General features: G+C 34.3%; 1 protein-coding gene across 1 annotated transcript in view; it reads left to right on the forward strand.

The window, feature by feature from the left end:
• Positions 1-21,700, forward strand: part of PPP4R4 (protein phosphatase 4 regulatory subunit 4) — a 72,265-nt gene that overhangs the window by 41,552 nt on the left and 9,013 nt on the right. Inside the window, exons 8-19 of the mRNA XM_035539445.1 lie at positions 2,401-2,522; positions 5,088-5,210; positions 7,819-7,988; positions 9,013-9,132; positions 11,027-11,104; positions 12,548-12,634; positions 13,895-14,077; positions 16,628-16,733; positions 17,503-17,650; positions 19,885-20,029; positions 20,893-20,934; positions 21,026-21,100. Coding sequence (XP_035395338.1) covers positions 2,401-2,522; positions 5,088-5,210; positions 7,819-7,988; positions 9,013-9,132; positions 11,027-11,104; positions 12,548-12,634; positions 13,895-14,077; positions 16,628-16,733; positions 17,503-17,650; positions 19,885-20,029; positions 20,893-20,934; positions 21,026-21,100 — 1,399 coding nt within the window. The remainder of the gene's footprint in view (positions 1-2,400; positions 2,523-5,087; positions 5,211-7,818; positions 7,989-9,012; positions 9,133-11,026; positions 11,105-12,547; positions 12,635-13,894; positions 14,078-16,627; positions 16,734-17,502; positions 17,651-19,884; positions 20,030-20,892; positions 20,935-21,025; positions 21,101-21,700) is intronic.

Here is a 21,700-nt window from a genome sequence, read left to right on the forward strand (position 1 = left end):
TTTCATATAAACCTGGAAACCTTTTATATATTTGAAAAAATGTACAGCTGCATAGATTCCCTTGGCCCTGTAACTCAGTGTATTGAGAAGAATAAAGTGGTTTTGTGTAGCAGCTTTTAGGAAACACTTGTGTGAATCTGTGAATTTGCTTTCAGTAGTTTTGTTTCACATATAAGACAGGTATATATGGACAGGCAGGTGTTGAAATACACTTGAAATGTGTGCATTTATGTTGTTTTCTGTACTCCCCCTCCAAATGCTTTTTAATTTCAAGGTATGCTTGGTATGAAAGAAGAAACAATACAATTATTTTCATGTGTAACAAGGGGGCAATACCTTATACTAATAAATGACCATTTTGGAAAGGAAATAACATTTTCCTCATTCTGGTGAGTGTCTATAAAATGAACTAAATTGGATGTATTATGCCTGGGAGATGAAAGTCTAAAAATGAGGTAGGTATTACTCAGTGGCGAATGGCAGTATTAGTCAATTTACCCAGCATTAGTACGGTAGTTTAATAGAGCTAAATACATAGTTATCAATTAGTGGTCCATTTTGTATCATTTTCTTTAATTCTTTTCTCCCCAGCTTGTATTTCTAGCATTTATATACCCATACGCACTGCTTTCTGTCCGAGTTTTCTGCCTGGTCCCTCCCCAGTGATTTAGATGCTTTAGTTCATAGAAGTGGCAAACTGTCGGTATTTTCAAGGTCTAAGCTGTTGCTGTGTTCTGTGTTGGGGATGAATAGGTAATAGGAAAATAAAGACAATTAAATTAACAGAAATAAGCACATCTTCATGTAAATGATGAAAGCATAATGCTACAGCAGTTCCAAGATCTGTTGTTACTATTTAGTGATGTTATCACTAAATGATATTGTGATTTTCTCATAATATTAAATTAATGATTAATCATCTGTTTGGAAGAATACTTTTAAGCTACAGCTTGATTTACTAGTAACAATAATAAACTTTGCAAGGTGCAAATCACTGATGCTGATTATTTATAAAATTTGCAAGTGTTCCTGTTCATATTGACTTACAAAAGGGATAGTTGTTACTTGTTTAGTCTAATTGTAAGGATGTTTTGGGCATTTATATTTCTGTAAAAGTCATCCTAGAGGTTGTGATTAGTTTTGCATTAAAAACTGTGAATGAAATATTAGAATATAAATTCTTTGTATACATTTCCATGAAGTGTCAAATGTAGTTTTGATTTTATCATCTCAGTTAATGCTTATGTACTATAATTTTATCAGCATTTCCCTGCAGTTTTATATTTTGCCCAGTATAAACATTGAGGGCCAGATCCCTGGCTGTTATAAATTGCTGAGGTCCCATTCTTGAGATGTGGTGCTTACAACAGCTTTCACTAATTGATGGTCAGACCAAGAGCTTGTACATGAGAGCAGAACAAAGTGAGCTTGTTAACTTGTATGCATACAAATTATCTTGACTTCTATTAAAAAGAAAAAAAAAAGAGCATGACAGGGTCAATCAAGCAATTGAGAATTAGCTATTCACTGGGACATTGGAAAGTTATGCTGGTTGGTAGCTTTTACAGAAGCTGTGCTCTTGCTCCAGGAGATGAATCTTTTTTCATCTTACTTTGCAGTCACCTTACTGCGGAAATGATTCTGTGTCAAGAGTCTTTCATTCCTTCTTAGTCACCTCTCTGATGAAACTCTGATTTCTAATTCAGTCCCTAGTATAGCAGTTTGCTGCCAGTGTCGAGATTGAAGTTGTCAGGACCAGCACACACGCAGACAATGATAGTCATTATCAAGGCAAAAACAGGCAAGCAGAACCTTTTCATTGCTACTTTAAAACAAGCCTAAAAGCTGGTGTTTGGACTAGTCAGGAAAATGTGTTCTCTGAGCAGTAGTTGTGTACCCTTTGTAAAGAAGGCTTGTCTTTGAAACATAGTATTTCTGGATACTTCAATCCAACTCCAGATATTTTATGATTTCTATGACCCATATTTAATCATTTTGGCTTTGGAACATACTCTTCCATTGCATTAAGCAGTTTGTATTTTCTGAATATTTGATCAGAACAGTTTTCTTAGTGGCCTAGTGAAATAGCTGGACTCCTCTGAGCTTTTTCAGATTGCATTTTGTCTGATTTATTTTGAGTTCATTTGAATGATTTTATATAAATGAAGTTTCACGTTTTAAACTTTTTTTATTTCCATGGCTGATGAAGAATAAAGTCCTGAGATTGATTGCAGATTGTTATTTGATTTTCATTTTCTTACAACTTAGTCATTTTTTCCTTCTTGGCCACCCAAACAATGTCTAAATTGGTATTTCAGGAAATTATTATTATTATGATTTTTTGCTATGGCAGCATTGTTTCATAATGTTTTCTCTTTAAATGCTTGCCTCAATTTGCAGGACAGAACTGACCAAAACTGTAGTGCTTCCTGAATTGGTAGAGCTGGCAAGAGATGAGGGCAGCAGTGTACGCCTTGCAGCTTTTGAGACATTAGTGAATCTGCTTGATATGTTTGATGCAGGTAAGGACTTAATTTAGGTTTGGTAGCCCAGTTCTTAATGCATCTTATAAATGTAATTAAATTTTTGTTCTCTCTGCAATCTTTTTTTTTTTTCATTTATCCTGTATGTATTTCATGTCCTGCAATGCTTTATGCATGAATTTATTTTAAGAAAGGTAAATCAGTTGTTCACAAAGTAAGTTACTTTCTTATTCTAAGCATCTGTATAATGAAACTAAATTGAATGAGTAAAATTACTGTATAAAGGATAGGAATATTGGGTTGTTAATACTTAATACTATTAATATGCATAATACAAAAATGTTAGTTAAACATATGCAGATGCCTGTCTTTTTTTTGCTATTAAATTTTTTTGCCTCTTAATCTAAGTAAAGGTAGTCCTAGGCAGACTGGAGCCTGCTTCTGAGCTGAAGACACCAGGCTGGGGCAATGACACTATATCCATGTGTGTATCAGTAAATGTTTCAATTTTCAACACTCAGTGTTGTATATCAAATGCACTTACACGTTTTGGAACAGAAAAAAAAATCTTCATGTCCCATAAACTGCAGTGTGCACAACTGATCTGTTTTAGAGGCACTAAGCATCAGCAATTGCCATTTTAATCCTTGTAAATTTGTGCATAAAAGGCACTGAAAGTTTTCTTCATTGCAATGAGAAAGTGTGTGTACTATATAAAGCTTTTCATTTTATTTATAATGGAAAATGTAAATTCTTGCAGTTTTCCCAGAGCTCTATATTGTTCCTGTAAACAGCATGAATATTTCATGCTTGTCCAGGTGTAGGGTTGAGTATCTGCATCTTCATGGGAGGAAGGAGAAATTCTGTGTTGTATCTGGTTCTGGCTTAGTGGTAGTGGGATGCCGACATTCATGGCGCTCAAGTTCCCATCGCAGGTTCAGTTCAACAGTGATTGGAGCAAACTTTAAGGAGAGCTACTGTAACTGCTCCCATGTAGCATTCTGGGTAACTGCAGTGCCCTGTCCTACAATCACCATTCCTGTCCCAAATTTTTCAGTGGTATGTAGGTAGACAATAGCAGGCAGCTTTGGCTCTGTATCATTTGTGTTCTCCACTGTTTGTGTACAACTGAGGCAGTACAAAGAAGTGAAATACACAAAAGTTCCTTGATAATGTATATGTAAAAAGTTTTCTATTATAAGCTCTGTTAGTGATTGTTGACTGCTGCTCATAGCTTGCCACTTTGCTCTTTATACAGTCTTTTTCCAACCTCTTCAGTTGTTTATCTTCATTAGCAACTCTGTATTTTGCACATTTCCCACTCCCACTCCCGTCTTACTGACTATACTACTCCCTTCTGATACATGAGTGAGGAGCAAATATTTACTTTACAGGAATTTGGTGATGAATTACTGAAATACATGACTGCGTATAAGCCATATGGAGACATACATAAAAAAATAAGATTTTTAGGGAAAATACAATCGGTGAACTTTTTAGCAATGAGTGCTTTTATTAGCAAGTACACTAGTAGGTTAATTTTCAAATTCTTGAGCCATTACATTGATGCTGTCAAATTTCTGCTTCTCTTTTTTCCTCCCTTTCTTTCCCCCACCTTCCCAATTGCTTTTAACTACTGCTTTTAGCTATCAAAAAGAATTATCAAAACCCAAAAAACTTAGAGAAAGCAATCAGGGATTATTAACAGTTTTGCAAGGAATGTGTTTGTAGAAGTTTGGTTTGAATAATTTTTGGTTTCATGGCTGAACTACAAAACAAACATTTTGAAGGTAGATCACCCAAAATTATATCCTAGGGTTTCTTTCCCACAATAAAAAAATATTTTTTCAGGTCAACCTAAATATGTTGTTCATTTGTATGAATTTGCTGAATTTGAGAATTCAGTTACCATTAAAAAAAATCCTCATTCCTTTAAAATTTGAATATTTTAAAATACAATGGCTTTATTTAAAAGAAGTCGAAATGGATCAACTTCTTTGAACATTTGCTCCTTCGTTTTATGGGGAAGCAGGGTGCCTGCCACTATTTGCTGGATTTTACTTCAATTTCTAAATGATTTCATTTCTTTCCTCTCAATTATTTCATTTCTCTGTGAATTTATTGTTTACCAAAAGACTTGCACCGTCTTCTTCTCACTAGGTTGAAAAAATTAACTTCCAGCAGATCCAGATTTTTCTTTTTGCCATCATGGTCCTGTTTGGTCTAGATGTCCCTGTATTTCTACTATTGTAGGAATTTTTATTGTTGGAATACTGTTGTGTTCTTTATCTCCCTGTGAACAAAGAAGTTAGTAGCTGTTCATTTATTCTCTGTCCCGTCAGTTAGTGGTGAGTGCCCTTTCCCTGTAAATGCACAAAGACAGACAGAAAACAGGTAAGGTATTAAAAATCAGGACTTGTGTTATGGTAGTGCTCATCACTCTCTTTTACCTCCTATTTTCTGCCTCAGTAAGTGACTGCCAAAAAGACCCCTAAACATGTTAAATTACATTTGTCATAACTTCTTTTAGAAGTCCACTCTATATGGTCTTTTTAGATGTTTGATAACAAATGGCTAACTTTAAAAATGTCTTTTGTTTTACAGATGATAGGAGTCAAACTGTGCTTCCCTTAGTGAAATCATTCTGTGAAAAGTCCTTCAAAGCAGATGAATCTATCCTAGTTTCTTTGTCTTTCCATTTAGGGAAACTGTGCAATGGATTATATGGTACGAGTTAATGTTCTTTAAAAATAATCTTTTTTAAGATTAAGGGAAGGTCAGAAAATTTGAAGCACTTCGAAAATATCCAGATTTGAATACATGAAATGAAATAATAGCAAATATGGCATGAAAAGTCTGAAATAATCTATTGCATAAATATTGGGTTTTGTGAATTTTCTTTTAAGGTTTGGTTATCGTTCTTTTATGTTTAGACAGGGACAGAAGTGGAAGCATAATGGCTTTTATGTATTGATTTGACTGATTTTATTATTTTATTATTTTTTGATACTTTGTTGGATATTCTGGAACATCTGAGTTGAGTGACTGAATGTTTGAAACTAGAAACCTTTGACAGCACAGTATGATGCTAACTTTGTACGTTCACTTTTGTGCTTGGTATCTTTTCTGTATTCTTCAAGGTTCAAGGTTCTTCAAGCTTCAAGGTTCTTCAGGCTTCAAGGGAGAAAGGAGATCTAATACCATATGGATTCCCAGCTGCAGCTGAAGCCAAATCTGTACCCATAATTCCTGTTTTCTGTACCTTAGCATTTGAGCTCAGCAGATCTTTCTTTGATCATTCTGCCCACCTTTGACTCTTTACACAGAGCTTACCTGGGAAGGGATAGAACACAGTTTTAAATAACAGAGAATTTTCCCCTAGATTCTTAAGCCCTTTGATATTTCTTACAGATCTTTAAAATGATTCTTTATGATCAGGTTAGACACTATCAAAGTGACAGTTGCTTCACTGCAAATAACTTGAAAGGGCTATTCCACAGGGCCTAGGTGTTGTTTACAGAAATGAAGAGCTAGAAGAGTCCATCCTGTTTTTATCATGTCTTCCCCATCTTCTTAAGGTTGACTGACTTTAATTGTGATCTCTTTTCACCTATGAACGCCATCTGACTGGTTCCCATTTTTCTCGAAGTGTTATGCCCTAGTAGAGCAGAACAAAGTGGAAGGCCTATTTCATGCGTCTTGCAAGCTAAATTGCTTTTTACATTTTTAACTGTGAAAAATAGCCTGTTTTGTTTTTTTTCAATAGTTTTCAATAGTTAGACGCTATTTGTTCAAGCGCAGCCTATGAACAAAAGCAGCTCAAAATTTTATTTTTTCTCTTTTTTTATTATTTTTATTTTTATAATACTGTCATCTAGTTACTCTTTCTCTTTCTTAACATATCTGGCTAAGCATGATACCTTACCGCTGTCTTAATGGAATAACAGCCTAAAGTTTTAATACCGTATGTCCAGTTTCTGAAGATCATTTTAAACTGTAAGGCTATCTTCTGAAGGAATAAGTCTCCCTTCTAGGTTGATGTTGTCAGAATATTTAATAAGCATATTCTGTAATGCAACATCCAAAAAAGTGAAAATATTGGATAGCAACAGAACAAGGATAGGCCTTTCTTCATACATTTGTCTGTTTTGAGAGCAAACCATTTGGTAACTTTCTCTTACCTGCTTTTTCATGCAGTTTTGAAGCCACTTTATCGATCTTCATCTCTATTTCCCAATCCCTTACTTACGAAACTGTCAACACACGTGCCCTTTACTGTATTTTTTGTATTCACAGGTCTTATCCAGTATTAGATGGAAATGGAATCAGTTTGATAAGCTTTCCTTTGCCCTGTTGGCTGTTGCTTATTTTCTTGATTCCCTTTCAGTGTTTACAAGTAGATTTTGTGATTTTTTTTTAAAATTTTTAAAAAACATGAAGTTAATCTGAGTGATCTATAATTATATGGCTTGTTCTTCCCCCTCTGACTGTTAGATATCAGTACCACTTCAGCCCTTTTCCAGTCTGATGCCACTTATGTAAGATTTCATCAGCTAGTAATTCTAATATTCTTGCATAGTGGACTGAAGGACATCTGACCTTACACATTTTGAAAACTTCTGTCATGGTTTAAGTGTTCACTGACCTTTTTCTTCTGTGCTTGAAGCTGGCACCTTTGTCAGTCATTAATTGTACTGAGCCTGATTATACTAGTGAAGTTTGAAAAAGAAAATAAAAGCATTAAGCATTTCAACCTGTATCAACCAATATCAATCACTGATAGCTTTCCTGTCTCCCTTGATTAGAAAACTCAGCCCTTCCTTGATGGCTCCCTTAGAAATGCGTACTTATGAAATGACCTCTTAATTTTTGAAGTCATCTTGCTAGTTGCATTCCAGCTTGTTTTGTTTTCTAATTTTGCTCTTATACCTCTTTACTATCTGTTGCAAGGTGGCCCAATTTTTCTACTTTCTGGAGGCAAGGAGTGTTCATGTGATTGAGTTCCATAAAGATCTAAATATTTAATAAAAATGAAACCAATATTAATCGAACAAACAAATATATACACAGTCCTGCTCTTAAAAACCTGACTATTTCAAAAATTATATAGACAGAAATTAAGATTCACTCTGTTACAGCTAGGTGTCATTTTTCTGTAATCACTTTATCTGTATAATTCATAATGATGATACTGCACTAGGCTCAAGGGGGGAAGGTAGATTAAAACTTGGCATATTTGAAAGATTTGTAAATGAGTTTTGGACATTATTAATAGCATTTGTAATGAGAAAAGTAAGCTTCTTTAATTTTTATTTATTATTTATTTATTTTTGAGGCATTTTTACTCCTGAGCAGCACTTACGGTTTTTGGAATTCTATAAGAAGCTTTCCACACTGGGTTTGCAGCAGGAAAATGGACACAATGATAATCAACTACAACTTCAAACTCTGGAACAGGAAAAGAAGTATATTTCAGTGAGGAAGAACTGTGCTTACAATTTTCCAGTAAGTAACATTAATTTGAAGTTAACTAAGTTGTGTCATGTATATCGTTCACTGTATAGAACCATGAGAAGGATAGAGAAGTTATTGGCAACTGTTACGCATTTTAGCTAGATTCCAGCTCTCCCCTGGAAAGTTCAATATTACGGCTTAAAGTAGAGGTTGTTCAAAAGAGTTACTAGGAAAGATTCCTCTTTGCAGATTCTTAGTAAACCACCAGAAAATTTTGTCTGAGAGAGTGCTGTTCCAAGAGATTGCATTCTTCCTGGAAGTTTTCTTCAAACTGTTAGTACAAAGGCCTTGAAAAGATGACTGTGAAACAGAGTAGCTAATTTCAAACCATCCAAGGCTAGTTTTTTTTTGTGTGTCATGACATTACAGGGACTTGAAGATTGTGTGAATGTTTAGATTCATATTTTAGATATTTTCCTGCCTGAATACAAAAAGGATTTTCTAGTTTGTAAGAGGTATTTAAATTTACCACTCATGATTTTCTAAATCTATTTTGTATTTTGACATTCTGCATTTATAAAGAAAATAAGATAGCACCAAGAGCCAGTAGACAGTTATTTTTATTCTACTTTTTATAGACAAGCACCAAGTATGTAGGTAGAAATCTGTTGGTTTATTTGAGCAAAAGCAAGGTATGTACACACACAATTACGTTGAAATTCAGATGCTTGTTTTTTCGCTTGTTAAAATGTTCTGAGGTCTCCAATTGCAGCTTGAGCTAGATTACCAAAACATTAACATGATGTATAAAACTGAGGTTTTATACCTTGTGTTTTTAATCTCTGTCTTCAGAAAAAAGCCTCCAGCACATGTAGAAGATCTGTAAATCCAGTTAGTCCTTAAGTCTTTAACTTGTCTGTTGCCTGTGTTGCCACAACCACCAAAATACCACACTTTGTCTTTAAAATCAACCTGTTTTCTCCAAGTGTCTTGCTGGTTGTAATTCAGTGTTTTCTTCTCTGATAGTGTAGCCCTTTAGCAATACAGTTAATTAGAGACTTTATTTTTTCCGTAGGCCATGATAGTTTTTGTGGATCCAAAGAACTTTCATTTAGAACTATATTCTATATTCTTCTGCCTTTGTCATGACCCTGAAGTTCCTGTCAGATATACCATGGCCATAAGCTTCTATGAAGTAAGTCTACAAAACTTCTTTGTTAGTACTTACATGTTTTTGGTTTATATTCTGTTCTTTAAAGTTACATTTATGACTGTTCAACCCAAATAAAAAGATTTGAAAAAAACTTGTTAAAATTAGTTTGTCAAAGGTGTTCAGTCCGTTACAAAACATAATTATAGCCTGTATACATATTAGTGTATTTAAGTTGTGTGACATTAGACTACAATGGTTTATTGTGAGGTGAGCTTTTAAGAATCAAAAGCTGGAAAAAGCTGGTCTAGTACTGCAAACATAAGCAATTGCAGTAATTGGAATATTTGAATGTTTTGAATGCTATTGTGAGAGGCACAGGAGAAACGAGCTTGCCACTTTGGTCCTGAAAAACTTCTTTAGAACTGTACAGTGTGCTACTATGCTGCCATTCTGTGTAGAATATTTATATATATCAAGACTAGGTTGAATGCTCAAATTTCAGATGAAACTACTTGGAAATTTATGCAGATCTAAAAGCCAATGTATTCTTATTATGCCACTCAGTTTACAGAAGTTCCAGTACATTATTTTCATAAAAGTTCAAAAAATTCTTGAACTGCATAAATACTATTAGCTATGTGGAGTGAATTCCAGAAACGAATGTGCACTCTCTCCTGATTGTAGTAATCCATATTGGAAATCTTCAAGGTTTTAATAGTGCTTTACATAGAATCTTTGTATTTAAATCCTCAAACTAGCCTTTTATGCAATTATGTAGCTGGGGAACATGATAAGCTAAGCAGCTTGCTGAAAGCATTTAAATCGCTAGTAGGGAAATAAATGAATCATAGAATCATAGATTCCATGAAGCTAAGGTGGCTTTATTTCCACCAGCTTAAGAAAGATGGATTGATTTCCACCTCTCCATGCCTGTTGATGCCTTGCCTTAATGAATTATAATCCAGCTAATTGTTGAAATTATTAGGTTAGCATACCATTCTGCATGTTTTAGGTCAGATATATAACACTTTTAAGGTTCTGTCTGAATATATGTAAAGTATTTTAGCTCATTAAGAAAAATCTGTAAAGTTATACCTTAGTCTGAATGTACATTTAGTGCTGGTTGATATATTTTTAAAACCATAGCTAAGCAACCACATGACAGGCAGATGTAAGTATTTTATGGCATTCACTGGTAGCTGGATATATGTATATATATTTCAGTAACCTCCAGTAACCACTTCCTTAAAGCTTAATCTTGATTGGAAGTAACCTCTTATCTTCACTTGGTTTATATAAACAAAGAAAGCCATTAAAAATCATTGTCTAAGTATTCTGTATGGCAAAAATCTCATTCCTCAGATTTTTATCATATTTGCTATAAGACTTTTTTAACAGTTTGGAGATGGACTTCTGGTGTTTTTTAGAAATTTATATGTGGCTTATCACAGGAATCACAGGAAAAAACAAAACAAATAATGAAGGAGTGAAAACTTCTTATGTTGGGGAACCTTGAAATGCAGAACAGCCTAAGCCAATTTTTATATTTTATCTTTTGTAAATTATATGTCTGACTGTTTACACTTATATGGATCATGAAGTTTGATATTTGAATATTCCAGAATGATTTTTTTATAACCTTGCAATGCAGTCCTAAATTTTTTTGGAAAATGTGAAATAGAGTTTATTCTAAAACCATGTTTCATGGTTAGGTAATAGATTTGTTTCTTGTTTCATATTCTTTATATAAGCATATTTTTAATGTGATCAACAGGAAAGTACATAACTTTAGAAGGCTGATATTAAAAAATTGTTTTGCATCCCCTCATGGTTGTTGAAAAGTAAGCACATGCAGCGTAATTCCTGCAGTGCCATGGAAATAAAGTATGGTTTATCTTGCTATCTCACTGTTTTTTGTTTGTTCATTTTTTTTGAGGTTGCTAAGCTTTTAAATTCTGGTGTGTATACAATTCATAAAGAACTGGTTACGCTATTACAAGATGAGTCACTGGAGGTAATATACTTTTATTGGAACTTTATTTTGCTTGTTACATTGAGGCACATTATCTTGATGTTTAATAACTGCAATAAGACAGTAACTGCTTGAAATAATCTGTAGCTGTTACTTCTGTTGCACAGACACTTCATAAAGATGCAAGCCTTATGTGAATAAAAAGGAGGAATATAGGAAGGTGTTTGAATTCAGTTAACCCACGCTGAATTCAGCACCTTTAAAAAATATTCATTCTAAATATTTTATTGATTGTTTTATTGTTTATTACCTTACAAGTTCTGTGGAAATATTTGGTTTTGCTACTGTGTTAAAATATTTGTTGATAGCATTCCAGGTTTTTGCTTTCTTTTATTTACATTTCTCCCATTGAAGAGGAGATGAAGTTGTCTATGGTTCAAAGATCAACACGCGTAGAAAAGTTTTTAGTCCAAGCTCTGGTACAGAATTTCTGGGTGTTCTTGAGATGGTTTAGTTTAGTGTGCCTTAGTTTCAGCCTATGTAAAGCATGAGTCACTTAGGTATGTATAACAGATACTGTAGCAAAACTTTTGGGTTGAAAAAGGTCTTTGTTTGAGACAAAACTGCTGTTTCCTCTTGTACCAGTTATTCCAATACTTGATCCATTTTTTTCTGTATAGGATCTTTGGATATGGCATAGAAAAAATAATTTTGCTTTGAGGTGCTCCTGTTGATATACTTTGTTAGGCATTTTCAAGGGAATTAAAAGTGTTCCTGGAACTCCTTTTAGCTTATGAAATTCTGACCAATCTTAAAAGATTTCTCAAGTCGAATACCTGAAGGTTGAGACTTAGAAGCAGCTGGTGACTTTGAAAAATTATCCTAATTATATCTAACTAATAAAAATATCCAGTATTATAAACTATAACAGTCAGAACTGGTACCACATAATACTTAATGGTATAATTTTCTAGTCCAGTTTCAAATCTAGCAACCTTTGAATGTAAGGTTATTCTATTAATAAAGGCTAAATATTCTGTTCTATTTTATCAATGGCAGTTAAATGAGGAAAAGTTGCTTTTAAGATTCAGATGGAAAATATCCAAAATACATTTCTTCATGTTTGTCTAGGCTGTTACTTAACTGTCTGTGAAATGCAGATCTTTCTTAAAATGAATGTTCCTTTTTAAATATTGTATGCTGTGAACATTTTAGAAAGCACTGACTGTGGTATTGATGTAAATCAAAGCTATAATTCTGTTTTCCTAAAATGAATCCTATAATACTTATATTACTATATTAAAACATCAGTTTTAAATCCCAGACCAGGCTTCATCAGTACAAATAAGTTGTACCTCTTTTTTTTTTTTTTCTCTACATTGGTGTGACAGAGCAGCAGTAACATAGAAGGGATATAGTGGTGAGAGATAAAAATTGACTGGAGTTAATTTACAAACCTCATTCATACAACCTGTCTTTAAATAGGTGTTAGATGCACTAGTAGGTCACCTTCCTGAAATCCTTGAACTAATGACGACTAATGGAGGAGAAAACAGTGGATCAGAAAGCAAGGTGGGTAATCCTATGTTTTTCAATCTACTTTCTAAATTTAAATGAAGCTGGTAGCAAAGTTATTTCAGTAATTGTATAATAAGGTTTTCATGATTAGCTTCTGCTCTGGAGAAACACAGAGCTTCTGGCTTTTTATTTTTATTTTTAAACTTTAATAAAAGAAGAAAAGATTTTAAAGATTAGACTTACTGTACAAATGATTTTTTTCAATGGTCTTTATCTAATTAACCACAGATTTGCTGAAATAGATCAGATTTTGAAACAGTCATTAAGTCGAATCAAAACTGACAGTGCTTTTTAATAATTGGATTCACACTGAAAGTGATTGTTAATACTTAATTTTTTGGTATATTGATGTTGCAACTGCCAACAGTTGCCATTTTCAGACATGGCTGCTGGTAGGAGGAAGTCTGTTTCCTAAGGTAAAGGCACTGAATTAGGACTTGGGAAATCTGAATTTACTTCTCAACTTTGCTTATTTAATTTAATTTTATGTGGCTCTGGGTGTTGGTTTATTCCCTGACTCCTCACCTGAAAAATGAAACATAAAAGGTATCTTCTGCTTCAAGATGCTGTTTTGAGCTAAATGAATAGAGAATGTATTTTTTTTTATTTTATGGACAAAAGTTGACACTATTATTTAAAATTTATCAGATGTTTATAACTGTAAATGCATACAACATGTAACAAATGCCATGTCAAGTGTGGCAGTGTATTTCACTTTGCTTAGTGAAAAAGAGAATTTAGCTTGACTACTATAAAGTCCTTGCTTCCTACTGAGATAAGGTGTACAATTTCTTCCAAAATGAAGTAGGAAGCTGAGAAAAGTAACTGCAAAGTTTACGAGTCTAGGAGGAAAAGGGGATTTATTTGGTTTAAAGAAGAAAAGACAAAGAGGACTGTCATAATTGTCTTCATACCTGTAAAAGGATATTACAAAGAGAACAGTAAATTGTTTTTCATTGTCAGGAGAAGGGGTTGGAACTGAAGGTGTATTTAGTTAGTTACTGGAATAGCTTTCTGAGTAGTTAACCATGAAATTTACTGTGTAAGAGAGGTAGTGTAATTCTGATCAGATTTTTTTAAGAAAAACTTAGACTAACACTTCCTGGCAATGGTCGGCTGATCCTGTTTGCCTAGGACAATTAATTGACTGCTTGAAATCTTTTTTCTCCTTACATTGTTTTGCTTCGTTTTTAAGCCTACTAACATGTCATACAGGTAGAAGATATGAAATTATGTTTATATTTTTATTTCTAGTTACTCTCTATTCCTGACTTGATTCCTGCATTAACAACAGCAGAACAGAGAGCTGCAACTTCATTAAAGTGGAGAACTCATGAGAAGTTACTACAAAAATATGCATGTCTCCCTCATATCATATCAAGTGATCAGATTTATTACCGTTTTCTTCACAGAATGTTGACAATCATTTTGACAAATGTGAGCCCGTCTCTTTCCTGTTGTTTTTCATTTCTTTACGGTATTTAAAACAATTAGCACTAGATATTTGCTATATGTAGCACTATTTAAACATTTATCTTAAAGTAGTATTTCCCATTGCATATAGTATATCAGGCTGTGTTTTATTTCCTGTAAGATTGAAAAAAAATGCTCCATGAACTCTTTTCCCCCAGTTGGAGGAGCAAAATTTGTATTGACAGATTATCAAGTTCCACTCCCTCAACTCTTCTTTCCTTTCTTTGTGCTTGTTACCAGTTTGTTTCTAGGTAAATCAAAACACTTTCCTCTGAGATACACCTTAAAATCATTAAACAAAGCTGCTATCTCTTTTTTTTTGCCTGTCATATTTGAATCAAAAAGTGTATGATTAATATTCTACATAGGCATAACCTCCACCAGTCTGAATTTGCATAACAGAAATAACTAAAATTGCAAATAGACACCAAATAATCTACATTTTTCCATGACAGCTCTGTCATGAAAAGCACAGACTGTTGCCAGGCTTCACTGGAATTGTATTTGAGTTGACTAATATTCCTATTCTTCCTCCATTCTCCTTGGTAGGCTGGTATTTTCTGTAATGAATTACGGTCTTTCTTCTCAATGTAGGGAGACAGTGCTTTATGGAAATGAAATTAAGACAAAATGGTACATGATAAATTGTGCTTGATGGAAACATATGGATGTTTAAACTTTTCAGGACCAAATTTCTAGGCAAAAAAAAAGCATTTTGCAAGTAGTTGCACCTAAAAATGAGGCAGTTATGCCAACCACATATCTATTCAACTTGAGAAAAGTTTGGGTTATAAAAAGTAATAAAAATATTAAAGGACTATCATAGAATCATTTAGGTTGGAAAAGATCTCTCAGATCATTCTAGACCAACATCTAACCTAGCACTGCCAAGGCCACCAATAAGCTGTATCACTAAGCTCCACATCTACACGTCTTTTGAAGACCTCCAGGTATGGTGGTTCAACTACTTCCCTGGGCAGCCTGTTCCAATAGTTCAAAATCATTTCAGTGAAGAAATTTTTCCTTGTATCTAACCTTAACCTCCTCTGGTGCAACTTAAAGCCATTTTCTCTTGTCTTACCACTTGGTCCTCAGGAGAAGAGCCCAATCCCCACCTTGCTATTTCCTCCTTTAAGTTAGTTGTAGAGCGTGATAAGGTCTCCCCTGAGCCTCCTTTTCTCCAGGCTAAACAACCCCAGCACCCTCAGCTGTTCCTCGTAAGACTTGTTCTCTAGACCCCTCACCAGCTTCGTTGCCCTTCTCTGGACTCTCTCGAGCCCCTCGATGTCCTTCTTGTAGTGAGGGGCCCAAAACTGAACACAGTACTCGAGGCGCAGCCTCACCAGACCTGAGTACAGGGGGATGATCACCTCCCTGCTCCTGCTGGCCATGATATTCCTGGTACAAGCCAGGATGCTGTTGGCCTTCTTGGCCACCTGAACGCTCTGGCTCATTTTCAGCTGGCTGTCAACCAACACCCCCAGGTCCCTTTCCGCCAGGCGTGTTTCCAGCCACTCTTTCCCCAGCCTGTAGCATTGCATGGGGTTGTTGTGCCCCAAGTGCAGGACCTGGCCCTTGGCCATGCTGAACCTCATACAGTCTGTCAGACCACTGGTCCAGCCTATCCAGATCCCTCTGCAGAGCCTCCTACCTGTGAGCAGATCAACACTGCTGTTCAACTTGTTGTTGTCTGTGAACTTACTGAGGGTGCACTTGATGCCATTTTCCAGATAATTGATAAAAATATTGAAGAGAACTGGGCCCACTACTGAGCCCTGGGGAACACTATATTTCTAATTAAACTGAACAATCATGAAATGGTTTTGAATGTCAATCTTGAATTGAAAGAAGTATGATGGGGTTATATTGCAAGAAAAGAAAAGTTTGATAACATTTCACTTTGAGAAAAAGAAGAGCCCAGTCCTTAGTAATGCCAATTATGTGGTATTAAAGGATAAGAAGTGTGTGGAAGTATTGAATACAAGTATTGACTTTGAAAAGTCAAGATTTTGGAAAATCCTCAATTTAACCTCATAAACATCAGATATCATTGGGTTTGAGAACGTTTAATATCTTTCAGAGCTTTTGGCCTACTTTATTTTTTGGCTTGGATTCATAAGCAATTTCAACACATTCTAAAATTTTAATAGTACCTCTTCAGGTTTGATTTACCAAGTAAAAATGTGTACGGCTATATCAGTTTTTCATTCTGCAAGTCTGATATATACATTCTTAATTGATCATAGAATCATAGAACCATTTGGGTTGGAAAGGACCTTAAAGGTCATGTAGTTCCACCACCCCTGCCACGGACAGGGATGCCACCCACTAGATCAATTTGCTCAAAGCCCCATCCAGCCTGGCCTTGAACACTTACAGGGATGGGGCTATTATATCAAAATTTATAAAGTTGGGCTAACTTTTAGCTATTTATTCTACTTCTTGATTTTTATACATTTTTGGTTATATACTCCTTCAGGTATGTTTAACTGTATTTCTGTTCTTTCTTTCAAGAATGTCCTGCCAGTCCAAAAAGCAGCTGCTCGAACTCTCTGTGTTTATTTACGTTATAATCGCAAACAAGAACAGAGGCGTGAGGTTATTCAGAAACTGATTGAACGTAAGATAATTTTTCCTTGATTACTTAAAGATGCGAGTTAGTATTGGCTGAAGATCTATTTATGGTTATATGTATTCAGCGTAATTTCCATCATTGGTGGGATTATACTTAGTTGCTCACATTATCACCAGTCAAAACATACTTTGGATATATACTTCAGGAATATCTCTGAAGCTTATGCAAAAGAACTGGGGAGTGGCAATGTGGGAAACTGATATGCCAAGACCCCTCCAACCCTACTTCTTGAATCCAAAATTATTTAGTTGTGGGTGCTGCAGAAGTATAGAGAAGTATAATCCTCTGAAGGCTTCAACATAAGAAATGTTGAATAAATCTCAGAAATTAATTTTTGAATGAGTTAGTCACATGAGTAAGTTGATGTTCTGGCCTATGTTGTGTGTTCTAAAGATAAGGTAGAAGGTTGAATTGTTCTCATTAACATTATTTAACATTTACAAAGTAATTTTAATACACCTCTGACATCATCTAAATGTCATGCCAGGTTTTGTTATATCCAGTAACAAGTTCACCTGATATTTTTCATTTTTTTTTGAATGATTAAAGGCAGGGGTTGGATATCTGACAAAAGAGCTCACTGACAGAATGGTCACTGATTTCAGAGGGTTAGTCTTTCACTGATGGGAAGAATTCAGGCTGAAAAGGTGTGCTTCATGACAAGCGTGATTATCATCTTTGAGTCAAAGGCTAACCTTTAAAAGGCTGACAATGAAAACTTTACAGCTAATATTTGTGGATTATTATTTTTCAGAACTGGGCCAAGGAAAAAGTTATTGGAACAGACTTCGTTTTTTAGATACTTGTGAATTCATTATGGAACTCTTTTCAAAGTCATTCTTCTGTAAATACTTCTTTCTGCCTGTGCTCGAACTTACACATGACCCAGTGGCAAATGTGAGGTACTGTGCAAACAGTATGTAGCAGTGTACAGAGAAAAAAAAATAATATATTAACAAATACTGTTTTTTTTTTTATGTCTTGTTTAAATAATGGGGCTTGAATAAGAAGGTACAGTGCCTTCAGCACGACCAGTTCTAAAGGTGTAGAGGACTTATGGGCATGATGTCAAAAAAACACAGAAGCAGGTCAGTCTGAGTGTTTGGGGACTGATCAAAAGTGTCAGGTATTGGGAGTGAAAAAGAACATGAAGCTAAAGGAAACGCTGTAGGTGAGAAGAAAGTAATCTGTTTCATGGGTTTAGGGACACAAGCTGAACCTTAGCAGTCTCCATTAATTTCCATCAATTTCAACATAATATGTAAAGCTAAACACAAACAATTCTTTCAGTGGTTGAAGTTTAGCAGTTAGCATAGGTTTTTCCTTATGAGTAAATTTTCTACTTCATTGTTAAAGTTAATTGAAAAAGAAAAGAAAAATATAGGGGGATTTAGTATGTTACTCATTTTCATACAGTACTTTTTACTTTATTTTTATAGAGACTTTATCTTTTCTTCCCTGAACAGATCAGTCCAGGCAGTTCAGTAGTTATTACCAATAAGAAAGTTGTTACTTTGGTAGTTTGTTTGTTTTTGTCATGTATTTTGTGGGATTTTGAACTTTGTTTGCTGATTTGTATAAATCATATTGTCATCCTTAATATGTCTAAGCATCCAGTACTAATGCTTCATAGAGGCTTATGTAAGCACAATTTGCACATACATGTATCTATTCAGTAAAGTTCACTAAATACAGTTTATTGCCAAGCAAAACAGTGTTTAAATAGACCTTGTGTTTAGTATAACTACCACATCTTAGGTCAACAAGTTCCCAAACCTAAAAACAGTCATTTTGTGCATGTAGATTGATATTCATGTTTCATGTTCTTGTGTTAAGGTGATTATGCTAAAAAAACCAACAAAACCCACCTTAATTTGTGTATAATCTTATGTAATTTATTGCTTTTTAAACACATTACAATTGAAAGCTCTACTGATACAATATTAAAATTTAATGGAAACCTTAATTGACTTGTAATCTGTTTACTATGTTTTTGGCATAATTCTTTGCTGGACTGTTCCCTAACATTTTTTTAAAAGGAATGCACAGTCTGTTGTGGAGTGAAGTTTAAAAGTCAGAACTAGACCTTACCTCTTGATGTTAAAAAAGGGGGGAAAAAAAAAAAAGAGAGAAAAAAATTAGGGAGATGAAATTTCAGCTTTCTACTAAGTGATGTAGTTCTTTATAATGGGAAGTTGTGAAGGTTAAAATATTTTGAAAGTATAAAAACATGAGAGAAATTCATGTAAGAAAAATCTTTAGAATGTTGTTCATCACAGTGCTGTCATCTCTGACGTAGGATTGTCTCTGATCAAGCGAGTGGAACCTGAGAACAACAGAGAATATCACCATATTCTTGATTTTTTAAAATTCTATTAGATTAAAAGTATTCACTATTATGTTGTTACAGTCTGATCAAATGCAGAGTTTTCTTTTCTTAAATGTATTAAATACTTTTAATTAATATGTGGAGCATTTTGATTTTAAAGTTAGAAAAAGGAATGCATACATTTTTTATATAACCAGTTTAGAAGCAGTATCCAGAGTTTAAGGCCGATAATTGCTTCGGTCCTTAGTACAGAAAAGACATGGTTAAGTTCATCTAAGTGCTTTATGGCATTCAGTTTGCAAGTAGCCAAACTTGAGTTACACAAGGGCACTGTAGTAACAAATAAAAATGCATCCATGGAGTATCAGAGCAGAATAGCTGTTAAGTTTGAAGTTTATGTTCTTGAATATTTTGTATGAATGTTTCTCCCTTAATTTACTGCCTTTAAAATTGCATCTTCAATCAATATATCAGCTCACAGCTTCTGCTAGGCATGTAGGTAATTTTGAAAATCTAGAGGTCTGCTTATCTTTTGAGGTTTAAAAAAAATAAAAAAAATCTTTTGAGCTTCAAATATGTGTCTGTGGTCCCAATCTCTGGAGATTTTTTTTGAAAATGTCACAGTATGTCTGGAGATAACCCATAAGCAGAAATCACTTCTGAATAATTACACCTACTAATTTCATGCTTTATCTTCAAATAATTTATTTTTTTAAAGTCAAATAGCAGCATGCAAGTCAAAAATCAATAATGTTTATTAAATTCTGCATCAAAAGATGAATTATCATTCTTATTATTTTTTGATAGAATGAAGCTGTGCTATTTGTTGCCGAAAGTTAAATCTACTCTGAAGATTCCCAGTGATAAACATTTGCTTCAGCAGTTGGAGTTATGTATACGGAAACTTTTGTGTCAAGAGAAAGACAAAGATGTCCTGACTATTGTGAAAAGAGTAAGCAATATTTCATGTTGGGGTTATTAAAAGTTAAGGTGATCAAAGTGAGGCTTTCTGTTGAGTCTCTTAATATAGGAATAGGAGACTAAAGACCTATAGATATTTTATAATATTGGATAATTAAAAGATGATGTAATATATTTCATTCTGTCAAATTTAACAGTTGTTTTTTCCTTGGTTTCTTATATTGAAGTTATTTTCTAGATAGAGGATTTTGGCTCAATGTCTGTTGTGGAGAGAATAGCATATGTCTCCAGATAGGACTAGTGTGACCGTAGTAAAAATGATCAAGAGTCTTTGAGGTAGAGGTATCTGGCTAATTTATTTATTTTACAATATAAAGAGAAAGCCTTTTCAGTAGTTTCAGATGTTACAATACTTTTGGAATGTGAACATTCACAAAAGGTTAATCTCTTGAGGCATGTTCATGCTCAGTCTCAAAGAAGCTGTGAAGTAGCTAAAGGAGGTGTCTACATTACAGGGCCAGTCTGCAGAAGGGATTGGATGAGCACCTGCCTAGAGTTCCCTGGCTTGTTCATTTTTTCATTCTTGGTTCCTAGGTCTATGTTCCAGGCAGTCATGCTTCCAAGCTCTCCTCAAGTGTATTTTGAGTTGCATATAGGTGGTCTATTAGTCCTTCACTATGAGACTTAGCAGTGCTTTGAGAATACTCTCTGACAGTTTCTGACTTCAAGCATTTGTAGCACAAAAATACAAGCCTAGACTTCAAGTGTTTAAGGAGAAAAGGCATGTTTCATTTTGAATACTGCTATTCTAAACTTTCTTATCTCCAAGTTTTTAAGTTAGAAGTGTGGCTTGTGATTGAGTAAAGATAAATAATATTTTGATTTTCTTTATAGACAGTGTTAGAATTGGACAGAATGGATATCTCTTTAGATGCTGTAAGTACTTACTAGTTTTCATTTTTACCAAGTACTTCTAATTCCCATTTTCATGTAGTGATTTTTTATTTTTATTGATTTTATTTTGAAGTTTCAGAAAAGATTTTACGAAAATGATTTATTGGACCAAGAAAAAGAGAGACAAGAGCATCTCCTTTTGGAAATGGTATATTTTATCAGTACAACCTGTCTTTTCTTATTTCTAATAGTTTCTAGCTAAATATGATTGAGGCAATAGTTTTATGGTAAGGGAAGTGCATATTACAGAAGAACGTGGTAGGTTTATAATCTGTGTGTGATTTCATTTTACCCTTTACACTAGGATTAAATCCTTCAAAATAGCATAAACTATGTAAAATATAACAAGATCTTCCTTTCCTTTGCTACCTAAACTTTACCATGTCAATTAGAAAGGCAAACTGGAATTGCTTAATAAATATTCACACATAACCCCTCTGTAGTTCTAAAATCCCAAGCACTTTAATACACATTTGAAATCTTTTGAGGGAGCTTAGCAGTTTTTCAGCAATGAATGAAACACCTGAGAATTCATGTACAGCCTCCACAAGCAAAGAAGTTAATGTTACAACTTCTCTTGTGCTAAGGACACTGAAGGAAGAGTCAGTGCCTGTGTGTTACAGGCTTTCCTGTTAGCCAGAAAGAAAGCAAGAAAGGCCATTGACATCTGTAGCCTTGCCGGAGGGAGCCTTAGTGTAGGTTATATGGAACAAAATCAGCTACAAGATACTTAGGATTTGGAAGAGAA

The sequence above is a fragment of the Cygnus atratus genome, chromosome 5 (assembly GCF_013377495.2).
Source record: "Cygnus atratus isolate AKBS03 ecotype Queensland, Australia chromosome 5, CAtr_DNAZoo_HiC_assembly, whole genome shotgun sequence".
NCBI lineage: Eukaryota > Metazoa > Chordata > Aves > Anseriformes > Anatidae > Cygnus > Cygnus atratus.